The sequence below is a fragment of the Tachyglossus aculeatus genome, chromosome 9 (assembly GCF_015852505.1).
Source record: "Tachyglossus aculeatus isolate mTacAcu1 chromosome 9, mTacAcu1.pri, whole genome shotgun sequence".
In the NCBI taxonomy this organism is placed as follows: domain Eukaryota; kingdom Metazoa; phylum Chordata; class Mammalia; order Monotremata; family Tachyglossidae; genus Tachyglossus; species Tachyglossus aculeatus.
In genome coordinates, this window is record NC_052074.1 from 59251288 (window position 1) to 59269903 (window position 18616).

The 18616-nt window shown below is 44.3% G+C and overlaps 1 protein-coding gene across 7 annotated transcripts in view; it reads left to right on the forward strand.

Moving 5' to 3' along the window:
• Nucleotides 1-18616, forward strand: part of OSBPL6 (oxysterol binding protein like 6) — a 131392-nt gene that overhangs the window by 100322 nt on the left and 12454 nt on the right. For all 7 annotated transcript variants that reach the window (XM_038751557.1, XM_038751555.1, XM_038751562.1 and 4 more), the window contains 8 exons: nt 3012-3119; nt 4088-4225; nt 9318-9405; nt 11294-11547; nt 13555-13692; nt 14743-14806; nt 16066-16144; nt 18020-18164. In XM_038751557.1, the coding sequence (XP_038607485.1) occupies nt 3012-3119; nt 4088-4225; nt 9318-9405; nt 11294-11547; nt 13555-13692; nt 14743-14806; nt 16066-16144; nt 18020-18164 (1014 nt within the window). The remainder of the gene's footprint in view (nt 1-3011; nt 3120-4087; nt 4226-9317; nt 9406-11293; nt 11548-13554; nt 13693-14742; nt 14807-16065; nt 16145-18019; nt 18165-18616) is intronic.

Here is an 18616-nt window from a genome sequence, read left to right on the forward strand (position 1 = left end):
TGTTCACTGAGCACATACTGTGTGCAGAGCACTCTACTAAGCACTAATTCAGTTGGTAAATAAGTCAGTGTCAGGCACAGAGTTGATTCCATCTAGCCACCAGTCAGTTTTTAGTGGTGCTTGCTTTATGTTTCTGAATCACGGACAAAAATTAGATGCATTGTCATTGCCACCCCATTTTTGGTCAGGCCAGAGGTGATCGGGCAGGGGATAAAAGTTCCACCTTGTCTCTCAACGATGAAATATATTTGAGAGTTCATTGCCATACCTGCTGTCTCCTTGGACTGTAGTGTGTCCCAGCTGTACTGGAAACTTCTTTAAGGCTTACTGCTGATGAATGTTCTCAGAGAAATGTTCGTTCATCACTATTTGCTGAACTCCATGTCTGTAATTGGAATAATAATTCCCGCTTCTCCCTACAGCCGGGGTTGGGAGGTTGGGGGTGGATAATGGTACAATTACAGTGAAGCCTTTTAGAAAATCCAAAGGACTAAGCCAAGTTATGGTATTCCTACATTTTGAGATTGTGGTAGTACAGGTAAGTGCAAAATTCATAATTTGACTTCTGACTCTAGGTTTTAACTGTGATCCATTACGTGGTAGTAGGAACCTGAAATTTAAATATTATCATTTAGGATTTTGGGTTTTTGTTTTTTAAAGTGTTGCAGTTATACATGGAGGGAGACAAATTAGTTTGCTCTATAATAATAATAATGATAATAATTGGCATTTGTTAAGCGCCTACTATGTGCAAAGCACTGTTCTAAGCGCTGGGGAGGATACAGGGTGATCAGGTTGTCCCACGTGGGGCTCACAGCCTTAATCCCCATTTTACAGATGAGGGAACTGAGGCCCAGAGAAGTTAAGTGACTTGCCCAAGATCACACAGCAGACATGTGGCGGAGTCAGGATTCGAACCCATGACCTCTGACTCCAAAGCCCGGGCTCTTTCCACTGAGCCACTGCTCTATCTTTAGCCATATGACCAATCTAGTCTGGAGTTCGTGATAATGACTTTCAGTGTCGCGCTCTGTGTCAAAGCTGTGTATCTGTACATTATCCACTTTCTGGCTTGCCAGCCTGGCTGATTGCTTGCAGTCCATTTATATTCATCCGTTTAATCGTATTGAGCGCTTACTGGGCAGAGCACTGTACTAAGCGCTTGAAAAGTACAGTTCAACAGCAGAGACAGTCCCCTTCCACAGCCGGCTCACAGTCTTTTAACAGGGGGGAGACAGACATCAAAACAAGGAAACAGGCATCAATAGCATCAATATAAATAAATAGAATTATAGATGTATGCACAACAAAACAAATAAACAGGTATTAATGTAAGTAGAATTAAAGATATGTACATATATGCACAAGTGCTGTGGGGCGGAGAGGGAGGGTAGAGCAAAGGGAGTGAGTCAGGGTGATGAGGGGATGGGGAGCTGAGGAAAAGGGGGGCTTAGTTTGGGACAGCCTCCCTAATGTCCTTATAGGATGTGTGGTTCTGGACTTGCCTTGTCTTTTGACTCCAGATGACAACAAATAGCACTAGAGACCAAACTATGGCAGCTTCATTATTCATTCCTTCATCCCAACTTGACAGAGTCTATCTCTCACTGAAAAACTTCCCAAATAAATAATAAAAAGAAAAAAATTCAGCCAAACTCTCTCAGCCATATTTTTTTTGGGGGGGTAGGGGGGAGGCAGGGAGGGTAATTAAGCACTTACTATGTGCCAGGCACTATACTAAATGCTGGGGTTGATAAAAGCTAATCAGGGTGGACACAGTCTCTGTCCCACCTGGGGCTCACAAGTCTCAATCCCCATGTTACAGATGAGGTAACCGAGGCACAGAAAAGTGAAGCAACTTGCCCACGGTCAAGTGTTGCCAACTTGTACTTCCCAAGCGCTTGGTCCAGTGCCCTGCACACAGCAAGCGCTCAATAAATACCTCAATCAATCAATCAATCGTATTTATTGAGCGCTTGCTGTGTGCAGAGCACTGTACTGGGCGCTTGGGAAGTACAGGTTGGCAACATATAGAGACAGTCCCTACCCAACAGTGGGCTCACAGTCTAAAAGACTTCCCTTCCCCACAGCACCTGTATATATGTATATATGTTTGTACATATTTATTACTCTATTTTACTTGTACATATCTATTCTATTTATTTTATTTTGTTAGTATGTTTGGTTTTGTTCTCTGTCTCCCCCTTTTAGACTGTGAGCCCACTGTTGGGTAGGGACTGTCTCTATATGTTGCCAACTTGTACTTCCCAAGCGCTTAGTACAGTGCTCTGCACACAGTAAGCGCTCAATAAATACGATTGATTGATTGATTGATGGGCACGGGATTAGAACCCAGGTCCTTTCGACTCCCAGGCCCGAGCTGTATCCACAAGGTCACAAAAATGCCAATTAGTTTCATTCATGGAAGCTACTGAAATCAAGCTTTTTGTATATCTCATAGGAAGGTAGAGTGAAGAGGGGGTCTGAGGCAGATGTTGAAAATAATGTAATTGTCTCATAGTTTGGAAGTATATGAACTCTACCTGGTTCCTCGCCTCCACTTATTCATTATTATTAGTAGTATTATTAATAACTGTATTGAGCAAAGCACTGTACTATGCGCTTGGAAGAGTACAATACAATATATCAAACACATTCCCTGCCCAGGATAAAAATAGTTCCCTCCATGCTATGAAAGAATTAATATATATCAATTATTGAGCTTACTCTGTGCAGAGCACCATACTAATTACTTGGAGAATTCAGTAGAAGTAGAAGACATGATCCCTGCTCTCACAGAGCTTGCAATCTAGTTACTGTGTCTTCAGAGATGACCCATGTGTCTCTTTCTTATCAACTGGTTAAAGCCCGGCTTTTCTGTAAAATGCAATGAGGATATTCATATATTATGCTCTAGCACTTTCCTGAGAAAGCCTGTTTGGGATGCCCCTGTGTCTGGTCTGTTTGTGTATTTATTTGAAATTAACATGGGCAGTTTTTGTTCTTTCAAGGCACTGAACCAGAATGCTGAACTAAGGAGTCGCTTGAACAGAATACACTCAGAATCTGTTATTTGTGACCAGGTGGTCAGTGTAAATATTATCCCCAGCCCTGATGAGGTAAGACTTTGACTTTTAATTGACATCAAGTGTTTTTATGTTGTGTCAAGATCTAGTAGATCTTGATTGTTTTTTAAAGACCCAGCTGAAATACTCTCTGACCCTCCATAGTAAATGTGCCTTCAATTTAGTGCTAGTGTCAGTGCTAGTGAAATTCACTCAGATGGAAAGAAGAGAAGGCTTATGCCGTATATCCCTTGGTTGTTTGTCCCTTATTGTTGTTAGGAATCTTATGTTCTCATACGTGTTTTCATAATCACATTTTTTAAGTGGCTTCAGTGATTTGGTCATTTCAACACGTGTTTGTTGATATTCCTGAGGTTTACTTGTAAAGTTATTTTTGACTCATAAGGGTAAAAGTAAGTTTTTTGTAACTTCAGTGGGGAGGAACCATAGTGTGGTGGAGACTGCTAGCCATGGGGAGGAAACTCCGAGGGCTTAATTTTAAATGCCAGGCTGTTGGAGGTTTGATTGTGCTCGTGAATCTTTAAGTCTGTCATAGAAATTTCATATCTGCGAAAATTTTGCCCCTGTGGAATGTGTTTATTATCTCTCCCCACCACCCTGATATCCAAATTCTAAAAGGCTTTCATTTGGGAGGAGCCTCCTTGAAGTCTTACAGTCCCAAAGAAAGAACCTCTTCTGTTGCTACTACTGGTGATATAGGTGATAAAAACTATACAGGACTGCGTTGAATCCGGTTCCCATTGTGCAGTGGGACGCAGACAAGATCCCGCTTGCGAGAACTGTGAACCCATCCTGGAAATAGCAGACTTCGTCTGTGTGTTTTTTGCGTGTTTGTCATTTATTTATGGATACTAATGTCTGTCTCCCCCTCTAGACTGTAAGCTCGTTGTGGACAGGGAATGTATCTGTTCTGTTGTTCTCCCCCAAGCGCTTAGTCCAGTGCTGTGCACACGGTAAGGTCTCAGTAAATACGATTGACCGACTCTTCCGTTTCCTTGTAGCCCGGGGAGCAGATCCATGTCAGTCTCCCCCTGACGCAGCAAGCCGCCAACGAGAGTCGACTCTCCATGTCCGAATCCGTCTCGGAGTTTTTCGATGCCCAGGAAGTGCTTCTCTCGGCAAGCTCATCCGAAAACGAGGTAGGCCGAGGGATGCCGTCCCCTCCTGACTTTCATCCGGTCGTGTCTGCTTGCAGTTTGGCTCAAAGAACCCCGGAAACGGGGGAATTTGTCATTCTTACTGGAAGGGTTTGGTCCCAAGAGGTGGTGAGGGTGAGTGAGAAACAGTGCGGGCTAGCGGGTTAAGCATGGGGCTAAGAATCAGAAGGACCTGAGTTCTAATCCCGGCTCCACCATTTGCCTGCTGTGTGATCTCGGGCGAGTCACTTCGCTTCTCCGGGCCTCAGTTCCCTCATCTGTAAAGTGGGGAGTAAGACTGGGAGGCCCGTGTGGGACAGGGATTGTATCCAACCCTATTACCTTGTATCTCCCCCAGTGCCTGCCGCATAGTAAACGCGGAAGAAATAACATTAACAAAACTAAAAAGAGTGTGAGTGTCTTGGAGAGAGAGACTGTATTGCCTGCATGCACACTCTGTCCATGAATGGGCAAGGGGGCTCTACCCTTTCGGGGTGATCATTGCTCAGAAAGAGGGAAAGGTACATCCTTCCTCCAGCAGGACACTAGGACATTTTAAATTAAGACTGCTGGTTTAAATGTGAGGTACCATTGAATTTAGCGTAAATATCTGGGAGTCAGAAGGACCTGCGTTCGAATTCCGGCTCTGTCACTTCTCTGCTGTGTGACCTAGGGCAAGTCACTTAACTTCTCTGGGCCTCAGTTACCTCAGCTGTAAAACGGGGATTAAGACTGAGCCCCATGTGAGACAGCTAGTAATAGTATTAATAATAATGATGGCATTTATTAAGTGCTTACTGTGTGCAAAGCACTGTTCTAAGCGCTGGGGAGGTTACAAAGCAGTCTTCTGGACTGTGAGCCCACTGTTGGGTACCAACTTGTACTTCCCAAGTGCTTAGTACAGTGCTCTGCACACAGTAAGCGCTCAATAAATACGATTGAATGAATGAAAGGCAATCGGGTTATCCCACAGGGGGCTCACAGTCTTAATCCCCATTTTACAAATGAGGTGACCGAGGCACAGAGAAGTTAAGTGACTTGCCCAAAGTCACACAGCAGAGAAGTGTGCTTTTCCATAGCAAGGAGGCCTAGAATTTAAGCATCGGCATCAGGGCTTTTAACGGTTACTCTGACTGCAAACAGTTGGCCACAGTTCCTCCCTGTGATCGCTGCATCTACTACACTGAATTCCTAGATTCGTCTACAGTAAGGGAAGAGAAAACCCTAAACTCTAATGTCAAGCTGGGAACTCCTCCGTAACACTTCCAGAGTCTTGCTGCTCCATTGAGCCCTACTAAACCCTCATCCCCTCCAGAAAGCCTTCCTTGACGTAGCTCTCATTTTCCCCATCTTATTTTCTCTCCCTACCGTGTCACCCGTGTACTCAAGTCCTGTACCCTTTAGGTACTTAGGTTTTCACCCTGTCCCCACGAACACTTGTATAGTGTCTTTATTCTAGGTTGCTTCCCCTACCTTTAATTTAATGACTGTCCTCCCTGCTAGATTTAAACTCCTTGAGGGCAGGAATTTATTCCCACTGACTCTATTGTATTATACTCTCCCAAGCACTTAATATAGAGCTGTTCGCATTCATTCATTCATTCAATCGTATTTATTGAGCGCTTACTGTGTGCAGAGCACTGTACTAACCACTTGGGAAGTACAAGTTGGCAACGTATAGGGACGGTCCCTACCCAACAGTGGGCTCACAGTCTAGAAGGGGGAGACAGGCATAGCAAATGCTCAATAAATCATCATCATCATCATCAATCGTATTTGTTGAGCGCTTACTGTGTGCAGAGCACTGTGCTAAGCGCTTGGGAAGTACAAGTTGGCAACATATAGAGACGGTCCCTACCCAACAGTGGGCTCACAGTCTAGAAGGGGGAGACAGGCATAGTAAATGCTCAATAAATACCATTGACTGATCGTTGAGAGCATTATTCCTAAGTCTTGATGCAGCACTCCAGGCCCACAGGCCTTTAATAATAATTGTGGTGTTTGTTAAGCGCTTACTATGTGCCAGGCACTGTATAAGCACTGGGGTGGATACAAGCAAATCGGGTTGGACACGGTCCCTGTCCACGTAAGGCTCACAATCTCAATGCCCATTTTACAGATGAGGTAACTGAGGCACAGAAAAGGGAAGTGACTTGCCCAAGGGCACACAGCGGACATGTGGGCGCAGCCGGCTTTAGAACCCAGGTCCTTCCGACTCCCAGGCCTGTGCACTATCCACTAGGCCACACTGCTTCCCGGGTGCATACAGCGCCTACGCCCTCCTGCGTAGGATCCATGTGAGTTTAGACTGTAGACTGTAAGCTCGTCAAGGGCAGGGAACGAATCTGCCAATTCTGTTATATCGTCGTCTCCCAAATGATTAGTAGTGTGCTTTGCACTCAATAAGCGATCAATAAATACGATTGAAGTGCATAGGAGGCAAACTGGAGACTGTAAGCTCGTCAAGGGCAGGGAACGAATCTGCTAATTCTATGGTAGTCTGCCAAATGATTAGCAGCCTGCTTTGCACTCAGTAAGCGATCAATAAATACGATTGAAGTGCATAGGAGGCAAACTGGAGACTGTAAGCTCGTCAAGGGCAGGGAACGAATCTGCTAATTCTATCATAGTCTCCCAAATGATTAGTAGCGTGCTTTGCCCTCAATAAGCGATCAATAAATACGATTGAAGTGCATAGGAGGCAAACTGGCGACTGTAAGCTCGTCAAGGGCGGGGAACGAATCTGCTAATTCTGTTATATCGTAGTCTCCCAAATGATTAGCAGCGTGCTTTGCACTCAATAAAGGATCAATAAATACGATTGAAGTGCATAGGAGGCAAACTGGAGACTGTAAGCTCGTCAAGGGCAGGGAACGAATCTGCCATTTCTGTTATATCGTAGTCTCCCAAATGATTAGCAGCGTGCTTTGCCCTCAATAAGCGATCAATAAATACGATTGAAGTGCATAGGAGGCAAACTGGAGACTATAAGCTCGTCAAGGGCAGGGAACGAATCTGCTAATTCTGTTATACCATAGTCTCCCAAATGATTAGTAGCGTGCTTTGCACTCAATAAGCGATCAATAAATACGATTGAAGTGCATAGGAGGCAAACTGGAGACTGTAAGCTCGTCAAGGGCAGGGAACGAGTCTGCTAATTCTGTTATATCGTAGTCTCCCAAATGATTAGCAGCAGGCTTTGCACTCAATAAGCGATCAATAAATACGATTGAAGTGCATAGGAGGCAAACTGGAGACTATAAGCTCGTCAAGGGCAGGGAACGAATCTGCTAATTCTGTTATATCGTAGTCTTCCAAATGATTAGCAGCGTGCTTTGCCCTCAATAAGCGATCAATAAATACGATTGAAATGCATAGGAGGCAAACTGGAGACTGTCCAAACAAAGCTTAGAAAACTGATCGCTTCCATCCTCCTCCTGTAAATGACTTATAATGTGGGCGGGGGATTAAATAGGACTGAGAAACAGCTGTGATGCTCCTTTCCACACTCTATTCTCACGGTGTATTCCTATAAATCTACTTGACTTTGGGAGAGATTAGCAGTTTAAGAGCAGCAATAGATTTCCTGCACTGGCTTCTTGTAAAATGAAAACAAATGTTTTCCCAGGTAATGTCCATTTAAACAAGTGCCAGCATCTTCTGCACATTTAAGGTGAGCAGTGAGTCGTCTCTGGGAGCGTCGTTGAGGATTCGTTAGTTTATAGTACAGAAAGATCTTGGAAAAGCATCATCTGTTTATTTCACTTGTTCCTTCAGTACAGCGTCATAACCTTCAACTCCACCGTGACTCCTGGGCTTACGTTAGAGTTGTGTAAAATGGAAAGAGACAGGGAAAGGGGATTATAAGCTTCCCTGACATCCGTTTGCCCTATTTACCGTAACGTTACCGTTATCATTATTTTATTCATTGCGTCCGTTGAGCGTTTACTTTGCACCAACCCCTATGGAAGTGTGATAATTTGATTCCGTCCATTGGCCGTAGAAAGTTCACCATCCAAAGACGGGGCCGGGAGTTAGGAAGCTGTTGTTGAGTCTCTGTGGAAAGAAATAATGTGGAAAACGCAGAGAGAACAATATATGTTCAATGTAATCAGCAACGGTACCATTGAGAGTTGCGGTACATTCCTGCTAAAGGGTCAGCTTTCAGGCATCTTACCTCCTTCCCTTCCCCACAGCACCTGTATATATGTATATATGTTTGTACATATTTATTACTCTATTTATTTTACTTGTACATATCTATTCTATTTATTTTATTTTCTTAGTATGTTTGATTTTGTTCTCTGTCTCCCCCTTTTAGACTGTGAGCCCACTGTTGGGTAGGGACTGTCTCTCTATGTTGCCAACTTGTACTTCCCAAGCGCTTAGTACAGTGCTCTGCACACAGTAAGCGCTCAATAAATACGATTGATTGATTGTGGTATTTGTTAAGAGCTTACTACGTCCAGCACTGTACTAAGTGCTGAGGTAGATGCAAGATAATCAGGTCCCCCATGGGGCTCACAGTCTAAGTAGGAGGAAGAACAGGTATTGCATCCCCATTTTCAGATGAGGGAACTAAGGCACAGAGAAAGTGAGTGAGTTGCCCAGGGTCACACAGCAAGCCAGCGGCAGAGCCGGGATTAGAATCCGGGTCCTCAGATTTCCAGGCCCAGGTTCTTTCCAGTAGACCACACTGCTTTTCACCAATCAGTCAATCAATCGTATTTACTGAGCGCTTACTGGGTGCAGAGCACTGTACTAAGCGCTTGGGAAGTACAAGTTGGCAACATATAGAGACAGTCCCCACCCAACGGTGGGCTCACAGTCTTCAGTCTACCAATCCATCCGGTCCCCGGACCAACATTTCCTGTGCTATCCCCCTCTAGAGTGTAAGCTCATTGTGGACAGGGATCGTAGCTATCAACTCTATTATATTGCACTCTCCCAAACGCTAAGTACAGTGCCCTGTGCACCATAAGTGCTCAATAAGTAGCATTGATGATGATAACCAACCAGGGACACATATGCATGCTATCTATTCTCTTCCCCTCAACGATACACCATTAACCATCCCCTTCTCCTCCTCTTCTAGGCTTCAGACGATGAGTCTTACATAAGTGATGTGAGCGATAACATCTCTGAGGACAACACCAGCGTCGCTGACAACATTTCCCGGCAAAGTACACAATGTTTACTTTGAATTTTATGGCTGCCGACCTGCTTATTCGCGTCTGGTGGTTAGTGGGATGGGTTTGCCATTTGTGCATTGGAAACATTCAGCATTGTCCTGAGATTGGGATTGGCCTCGGGATTTTGTGTTTATAACACTGGGCGGGGATCTGAGCAGGAAATAACTTGTTACCGCCAAAGAGAAAAATGTTGCCGACGTCCAAACTGGCCACGCGTATTTGCTACCTCAGATGTATTTCTCTCTGTCTGAATCAACTGGAACAGACTTCATATGATGTTCATTACATTCACTACTAGTCTTACGTTGAATGTGTGGAGTTGATGGTTACAAGAAGGTAGAAGACAGTTACTGTCCCCCCGCCCCTTCAAAGCCTTATTGAAGGCCCATCTCCTCCAAGGGGCCTTACATCATCATCATCATCATCAATCGTATTTATTGAGGGCTTACTATGTGCAGAGCACTGTACTAAGCGCTTGGAAAGTACAAATTGGCAACATATAGAGACAGTCCCTACCCAGTCCCTTCCCTGACTAAGCCCTCCTTTCCTCTTCTCTCACTCCCGTCTGGGTCACCCTGACTTGCTCCCTTTATTCATCCCCACTCCCGGCCCTAGAATGCTTATTGATAAAAATAATAATAGTAATAATAATGGTATTTATTAAGTGCTTACTATGTGCAAAGCACTGTTCTAAGCGCTGGGGAGGTTACAAGGTGATCTGGTTGTCCTACGGGGGGCTCAGAGTCTTAAGCCTTTTAGACTGTGAGCCCACTGTTGGGTAGGGACTGTCTCTATATGTTGCCGACTTGTACTTCCCAAGCGCTTAGTCCAGTGCTCTGCACACAGTAAGCGCTCAATAAATATGATTGATTGATTGATTGATTTTTTAGACTGTGAGCCCACTGTTGGGTAGGGACTGTATATGTTGCCGACTTGTACTTCCCAAGCGCTTAGTCCAGTGCTCTGCACACAGTAAGCGCTCAATAGATACGATTGATTGATTGATTAAGCCCCATTTTACAGATGAGGTTACCGAGGCCCAGAGAAGTGAAGTGACTTGCCCAAAGTCACCCAGCTGACAACTGGCGGAGCGGGGATTTGAACCCTTGACCTCTGACTCCAACGCCCGTGCTCTTTCCGCTGAGCCACGCTGCTTCTCTAACGTCCATATCTGTCGTTTATGTATTTTTATTAATGTCCGTCTCCCCCTCTAAGACTGTAAGCTCGTTACGGGCAGGGAATGTGTCTGTTTATTACTATATTGTACTCTCCCAAGTGCCTAGTGCTCCATAAATCATCATCATCATCATCAATTGTATTTATTGAGTGCTTACTGTATGCAGAGCACTGTACTAAGCGCTTGGGAAGTACAAGTTGGCAACATATAGAGACGGTCCCTACCCAACAGTGGGCTCACAGTCTAGAAGGGGGAGACAGGCATAGCAAATGCTCCATAAATCATCATCATCATCATCAATCGTATTTATTGAGCGCTTACTGTGTGCAGAGCACTGTACTAAGTGCTTGGGAAGTACAAGTTGGCAACATATAGAGACGGTCCCTACCCAACAGTGGGCTCACAGTCTAGAAGGGGGAGACAGGCATAGTAAACGCTCAATAAATACCACTCTGTGCCCACAGTAAGCACACAGTAAATTCAGTGTCCCTGTAATAGTCCAGTACCAAACCAGTGGCCTGGAAGCAGATAGCCCAAGTTCTAGTGTTCTTGCTGCCACTGAGTCACCGCGTGAATGCATGAATGAAAGCAGAAACAGGGCCTTTTATTTTTTTTTTTTAAAGCGTAATTTTCGTGCAGGCAGGCATGGTTTTAATCTGTGACTCTGGCCCCCTGTCCCCCCACCCTGCTCTGCTTTTGCAGTCCTGAACGGCGAGCTCACGGGAGGCGCCTTCCGAAACGGACGTCGGACCTGCCTCCCGGCCCCGTGCCCCGACACCAGTAACATCAACCTGTGGAACATCTTGAGGAACAACATCGGCAAAGACCTGTCCAAGGTGTCCATGCCGGTGGAGCTGAATGAGCCCCTCAACACGCTGCAGCACCTCTGTGAGGAGGTGGAGTACAGCGAGCTCCTGGACAAGGCCTCGGAAACCGACGACGCGTACGAGCGCATGGTAATCAACCAATCAGTCGTATTTATTGAGCGCTTACCGGGTGCAGAGCACTGTACTAAGCGCTTGGGAAGGACAAGGTGGCAACCTATAGAGACAGTCCCTACCCAACAGTGGGCTCACAGTCTAAAAGGGGGAGACAGAGAACAAAACCAAACGTACTAACAAAATAAAATAAATAGAATAGATATGTACAATTAAAATAAATAAATAGAGTAATAAATATGTACAAACATATATACAGGTAATGAGTTTTGAGGCTCCTCAGGGGAAGACTAGGAGAAACGGAAAGGCCTACCTAGCGGAAAGAGAGTGGGCCTGGGGGTCAGAAGGACTGATCCTTTTATTTTGTTAGTATGTTTGGTTTTGTTCTCTGTCTCCCCCTTTTATCATCATCATCAATCGTATTTATTGAGCGCTTACTATGTGCAGAGCACTGTACTGAGCGCTTGGGAAGTACAAATTGGCAAATTAGACTGTGAGCCCACTGCTGGGTAGGGACCGTCTCTGTATGTTACCAACTTGTACTTCCCAAGCGCTTAGTACAGTGCTCTGCACACAGTAAGCGCTTAATAAATACGATTGATGATGATGATGATGATGATCCCGGCTCCGCCACTTGTCAGCTGGGCGACCTTGGCCAAGTCACTTCACTTTTCCGCACCTCAGTCCCCTCAGCTGGGGATCAAGACTGTGAGCCCCAGGTGGGACACGGACCGTGTGCAATTTGATTAGTTTGCATTTCATTCGGTCGTTCAATGGTATTTATTGAGCGCTTATCGTGTGCAGAGCACTGTACTAAGCGCTTGGGAAGTACTCACCCCAGTGCTTTGTACAGTGCCTGGCGAGTAGTAAGTGCTTAAGAAATACCATTCAAAAACAAATATAGTCCCACACCACAAAGGTTGTATTTGAGTTGACTTTTAAAGTGCCTGGTGAGTAGTATGTGCTTAAGAAATACCATTCAAAAACAAATATAGTCCCACACCACAAAGGATGTATTTGAGTTGATTTTAAAGTCCCAAACTGTGGGCACGGAGGACTTGAGTTCTGATCCTGGCTCTGCTGTGTGAGACTTTGGACAAGTCACTTCACTTCTCTGTGCCTCAGGTTCCTCATCTGTAAAATATACAGTGCTCTGCACACAGTAAGCGCTCAATAAATGCGATTGAATGAGCGAATAAAATAAAATAGATTCCATACCTGTTCTCCCTCCTGCTTAGACAGAGAGCCCCATGTGGGACAGGGACTGTCTCTGACCCGATTATCTTGCATCTACATCAGTGCTTAATACAGGGCTTGGCACATAGCAAGCATTTAACAAACATTTCACGCATAGCATGTGGAGCTTATCTTTAGCATAAATTCTGAGCTTCCTAAACCTGGGTAAAGAGGAGAGCATAGGTTTCACTCACTCTGGGCAAAAAACCCACAGAGCATAAAATTCTCCCCAATTTAGAAAATTCCCAAACTTGGGCAGTTTGAGAGAAATTTGTGTCTTCCATATTCCAGCTATCCATTGATTCTCCAAGGGAAGCTTGGAACTGGGTTTGGCGAATGCCCCATCCTATCCCCAGCTTGAAATTTAGAAATCCTAATTCCCGAGCCAAATCGTCACTCCCCTCCTCCCCTCGACGACCCTCAATCTGGCAAACCACAAATGTCTTGAAGCTGGGCTCCTTTTGGGGGTCAACGAACTGGTCGACTCAGCTTAAGGAATTTAGAGTGCGTTTTGTGCCTTCAAAATCGAGAGACAACACAAAGAAAGAGGGAGTGTTTGACCACAGTTGCCTCCTGGCTTCCGTGTAAGTCACTTTTTCTTACTTTAGATTTGCTGTTTCTTGAAATGTGAACAGCTTGGAACAGATGGTAGGAACAAATAAGATCAAGGCGGGGGTCATAAAACTAGTCTCCTCCAGTGGGCTGCACCCAAAATCTACGGCGATATGGGACTGTGAACCTGGCCGTAGTCTCTCTCATATTATTTTCCTTTCTTAAATGTCTCCACAGGTACTTATTGCTGCATTTGCAGTTTCAGGATACTGCTCCACTTATTTCAGAGCAGGAAGCAAACCGTTCAATCCCGTGCTCGGCGAGACATATGAATGCATCAGAGAAGACAAGGGGTTCCGTTTTTTCTCAGAGCAGGTAAGTATCGTTTTGAACTGGTGATTTTTTTTTGTATATGTGTGCATGGGCATATTTAGGAAGGGTTTCTTTAATTCATTACCTCCTTACGTTGTGGTCCACACTAGTTTTTTGGGTTTTTTTATAATGGCATTTATTGAGCGCTTACTATGTGCAAAGCACTGTTCTAAGCGCTGATTAGTTAAGTTATTATTATTGTTGTCATTATTGCTGTTACTTTTGTTAAGTGCTTACTATGTTTCGAGAAGCAGCGTGGCTTAAAAGGTAGAGAAAGGGCCTGGGAATCAGAAGGACCTGGGATCCAATCCCAGCTCCACCACTTGTCTGCTTTCTGATCTTGGGCAGGTCACTTCACAACTATGTGCCTCAGTTACCTCATCTGTAAAATGGGGATTAAGACTGTGAGCCCCATGTGGGACGGGGACCGTGCCTAAATTGATTAGCTTGTGTCTACCCTAGAACCCAGAACAGTACCTAGCAAATATTAAGTGCTAAATGAATACATTAAAAAAGCACTGTTCTATGCACTGGCGTAGATACAAGTCAATCAGGCTGAACAAAGTCCCCGTCCCACGTGGGACTCACAGTCTGAGGGAAATAGGGACAAATAGGGAAAAAATAGGGAAAAAAATGGGAAAAAATTCACATTTTTCAGTTGAGGAAACTGAGACCCAGAGAAATTCTGATTTGCCTGAGGTGACACAGCAAGCAGTTGGCAGAGCTGGGATTAGAACCCAGGTCCTCCCAACTCCCAGGCCCATGGTTTTTCCATTAGGCCATGCTGTGTTACCTTTGTGAACCTTGAAGAAAGAACTTCAGAACAAAGAAAAATATATCAAATGAATGTCCATCAAAGCAGAAGCTGTAACAACACCATTTTCTTTGAGTCCATGAAAATGTTCTCTACGTATTTCAGTAAAAATACCATTGAGCTGCCTCGCCTGTTTTCAGCTGGGGGGTGATGGAATGGAGGGTATAGTAGATCAAAATGTGTTTTTAGCTTAAACAATTTCAAGGCACCATGTGTGTATCTCTGTTTTTCTATGCCAGGTCAGCCACCATCCACCCATTTCTGCTTGTCACTGTGAATCCAAGAATTTTGTGTTTTGGCAAGGTTTGTATTTTCGATTCTAATCAAAGGATGTAATAATAATTATAATAGTTATGGTACTTGTTAAAGTGCTTACTATGTGCCAAGCACTGTAAGCAAGTGAAAGCATTTCCAGACTCTCGAGCAGCTGTTTACCTGAAGCTTGCCTCAGAGATGGTGGTTATTATGTTCGGTGGTTTGGATGTATGTTTTCTGGTACTAAAGCTCAAATTTAAGTTTGAAGCGGGATAATCTAGTGAATGGGGAATAGTGACTATCTTCCACTTCAGAGACTTAATGTGAGGGTGTTTGTGGAAGAAACCTGGAGATTTGGGGAAGAAAATCACGTGTGTTTTCATCCTTAATGGTCTATGTTTATGAAGGAGAGTGGTAGCGTGGATGAGAGAAGATTTCCTGTGCATTACCCTTCTAGAAAATGGGGACGTGAGGTTGAAGACGGGTGGGAGCTAAGCCTCAGGCTTAGTTAGAAATTCGGGCAAGTTATCTGGAAGTGTGTCAAGGAGAGGTGGGATGAGATGGTCCTGGAAATAGTCAAAAACTCAATCAATGTTTTATTGAGTGCAGACTGTGTGCCGAGTGCTTGGGAGAGTACTAAATAGCAATATAACAGAGTTGGTAGACACAGTCCCTGCCCACAACTATATTATAATCTAGAAGGGGAGACAGACATTAATATCAGTAAACAAACTACAGAACTGTACATAAGGGCTTGTGGGGCTGAGGGAGGGGTGAATAAAGGGAGCAGATAAGGGCAACGCAATCAGTTGATCAATCATTGGTATTTATTGAGCACCTACTGTGTGCACAGCACTGTACGAAGAGCTTGGAAGAATACAGTACAGTAGAGCTGGGAGGCTTGTTCCCTGCCCACACAAATAATCCAAAGTGACTACTATATGTAAACCCAAGTTGGTATTATTTTACTCCCCAGATAACGTGTTGCTGTTTCTTTGGTACCTCCTTTTGGTAACAGGTGTCACTAAATGCTGTTATCTTTTATAAAAAGATGTTCTTTCTCTCTCTTCACTTTATTAGTGGATAAGAGTAAGGCAACCTGCATTGTAGACAAATTATATTTCGTGCCCCTTGGTACACATTTAAGTACATTGATTTAAGGTCTCTCATTGAGTCTTCTGACCTGAAAACTAGAACTTCTTTGAGAATAACCACCCTTTTTGCTCTCTTCCCTTCAGAGTAATCTAGATCCTGGGCAATCTGGAGATAATTCTCTGAATTGTTCTATCTCCCCCACTCTTGTCTAGATATCAGATGGAAAAATAAATTCTGGGGAAAATCCATGGAAATCCTGCCCGTGGGGACTCTGAATGTGATGCTTCCAAAGTAAGCTTTTGGCCCTTCGTGTTGGGTTTTGGGGTGGAAGGGACTTTCTGAATTAGGACTTGTGCCGTTTAATGGGCTAGGTGTTACGGGGGGGAATTTCACCCCGCTACTGAACAGACTGCTCGTCGGTATTTATTGGTGACCCTAAAAGGGTTGAGCCCAGACAGTGAGCAGTGAGATCTTGGGAAACCAAATTCGGCTGATTGCCGTCTTGTGCGCTGGACGCAAATGCTTCTAATCCAGAAGAATTTGGGTTTCCTGGTGAGAGTAGCTTTAGCCGGAAGAATCAAGGTGACGGCTGCAGATCTGCACTAATAATAGCATTTATTAAGCTGAGCACTGTACTAAGCGCCGGGAAAGAAGACAGAGGCGGGAATTAGACCCGGTCCCTGGCCCTTGGCAGGGGTTCATGATCTAAAAATAGAAGGACATGAGAGGAGATGGGTGAAAAATAGAGATGGGGGGGGATGAAAGAAAACAACGAGGCAACACTGAAACAACAAAAAGAAAAGCCAAGCTCTTAGGGGAGAGGAATTTCAGGCTCCTCACGGTTCCACTGTCACAACTGCAGCCTCAGTGGACCACAGCAGCACCACAGTCTTTCCGAGATGGACTGCCTAGAGTAACCTGGGGGGGATCGATCAGTCGTATTTTTTGAGCGCTTACTGTGTGCCGTGCACCGGTCTAAGGGCGTGGGAGAGTACAGTAAAACAGAGTTGATAGACATGTTCCCCATCCACAGTGAGCTTACAATCCAGAGGGGAAGACAGACATTAATATAAATAATTAAGGATATGTACTTAAGGGCTATGGGGCTGAGGGAGAGGTGAATAAAGGGTGCAAATCCAAGGGCAAAGGTGACACCGAAGGGAGTGAGAGAGGAGGAAATGAGGGCTTAGCCAGGGAAGGCCTCTTGAAGGAATGTCACTCTAGGTCTACAGTGAATTTTGGGGGGATTCTGGAACATTATCCAGTTTGGGGGCATCATCATCATCATCAATCGTATTTATTGAGCACTTACTATGTGCAGAGCACTGTACTAAGTGCTTGGGAAGTACAAATTGCCAACATATAGAGACAGTCCCTACCCAACAGTGGGCTCACAGTCTAAAAGGGGGAGACAGAGAACAAAACCAAACATACTAACAAAATAAAATAAATAGAATAGATATGTACAAGTAAAATAAATGAATAAATAAATAGAGTAATAAATATGTACAAACATATATACATATAGCAAACATATATGCATATAACAAACATATACATATAACATATATACATATAACAAACATATATACATATAGGGCATGATGCATCATATACATCAGGGCATGATCCTGAGGTGGTAGGCTCGCTACCCCAACTCTTCCATTTTTCGTAAATATTTAGGGTGGAATACACTCGGAAAGACTGCACTGATTAAAAAAAAATTGGAGTGTTAGGCCTCTTGGATTTTAAATGCTTTTTGTGTGAATTAATATACAGATTGATGCAGATCGTGTGAAATAGGTCTCTAGATGTCTGAATGGTTCAGTAGATGCTTAGATTGATTCCCTTGTGTTTCTCCCATGCCAGATGCCATTGCCGTTGAAGGCAAATCATCGTTCCATGAGAATCGGTTCCGTGCCCTGCGTCGGTCCCAAGAGCTGAATTTCTGATTCTCAACTGAATTTCAGATTTCTGTGTCTCCAGATCATTTATTTCCCTGATTCTGTAGGAACTTGAAAGGGTGGTCAAACGAAGAAATGGAAGAAAAGTGGGAAAGAGGCTTAGGCCTGAACAAGTTCTGGGAGCATCTCACTGCCTGACTTGAACGTGATCTGTGTGGAATTCATTCTGTGGGGCGCTGACAGATTCTACCTTTATTACCAGGTACGGAGATTATTACGTATGGAACAAAGTCACGACCTGCATACACAACATCCTGAGTGGAAGGAGATGGATAGAGCACTATGGAGAAATAACCATTAGAAACACAAAGAGCAGCGTTTGCATTTGCAAACTCACATTTGTCAAGGTAAGTGATAGCTATTGTGCAGGAAAACTAGAAAATAGACCGTAAATGTGTGACGGAAGAAGCACGTGGAGATTTTTGTTTTGTTTGCAATTGTACCCATTCGCCTCTCCCCCTCCCTCCTGCTGCCCCTGGAAAGCCCAGACGCCTCGGGATAAACTTTCTAGTGTTTTAAGTGCCACTGGCAACTTAAACTATGCCAGCGGGCATAGTTGGCATTCGCCCATTTCACCTTGTCAACATGGATTTCACTAACCACTGCCCTCTGATTCCCGAGAGGCGACTGTAGTAACGAAGACCGGCAAATTGGCCTTACTAGCCCAAAATCTTGAAAGATAGCTTTGGTATTTAAACATAATTCATTTCTTCTAGTTTACATGTATCCCTTTGCTCGATTAAAGCAGAATGTTTACAGGGAGGAGTTCATCAAGTAATTATCAGCTTCTCTGCAGTTA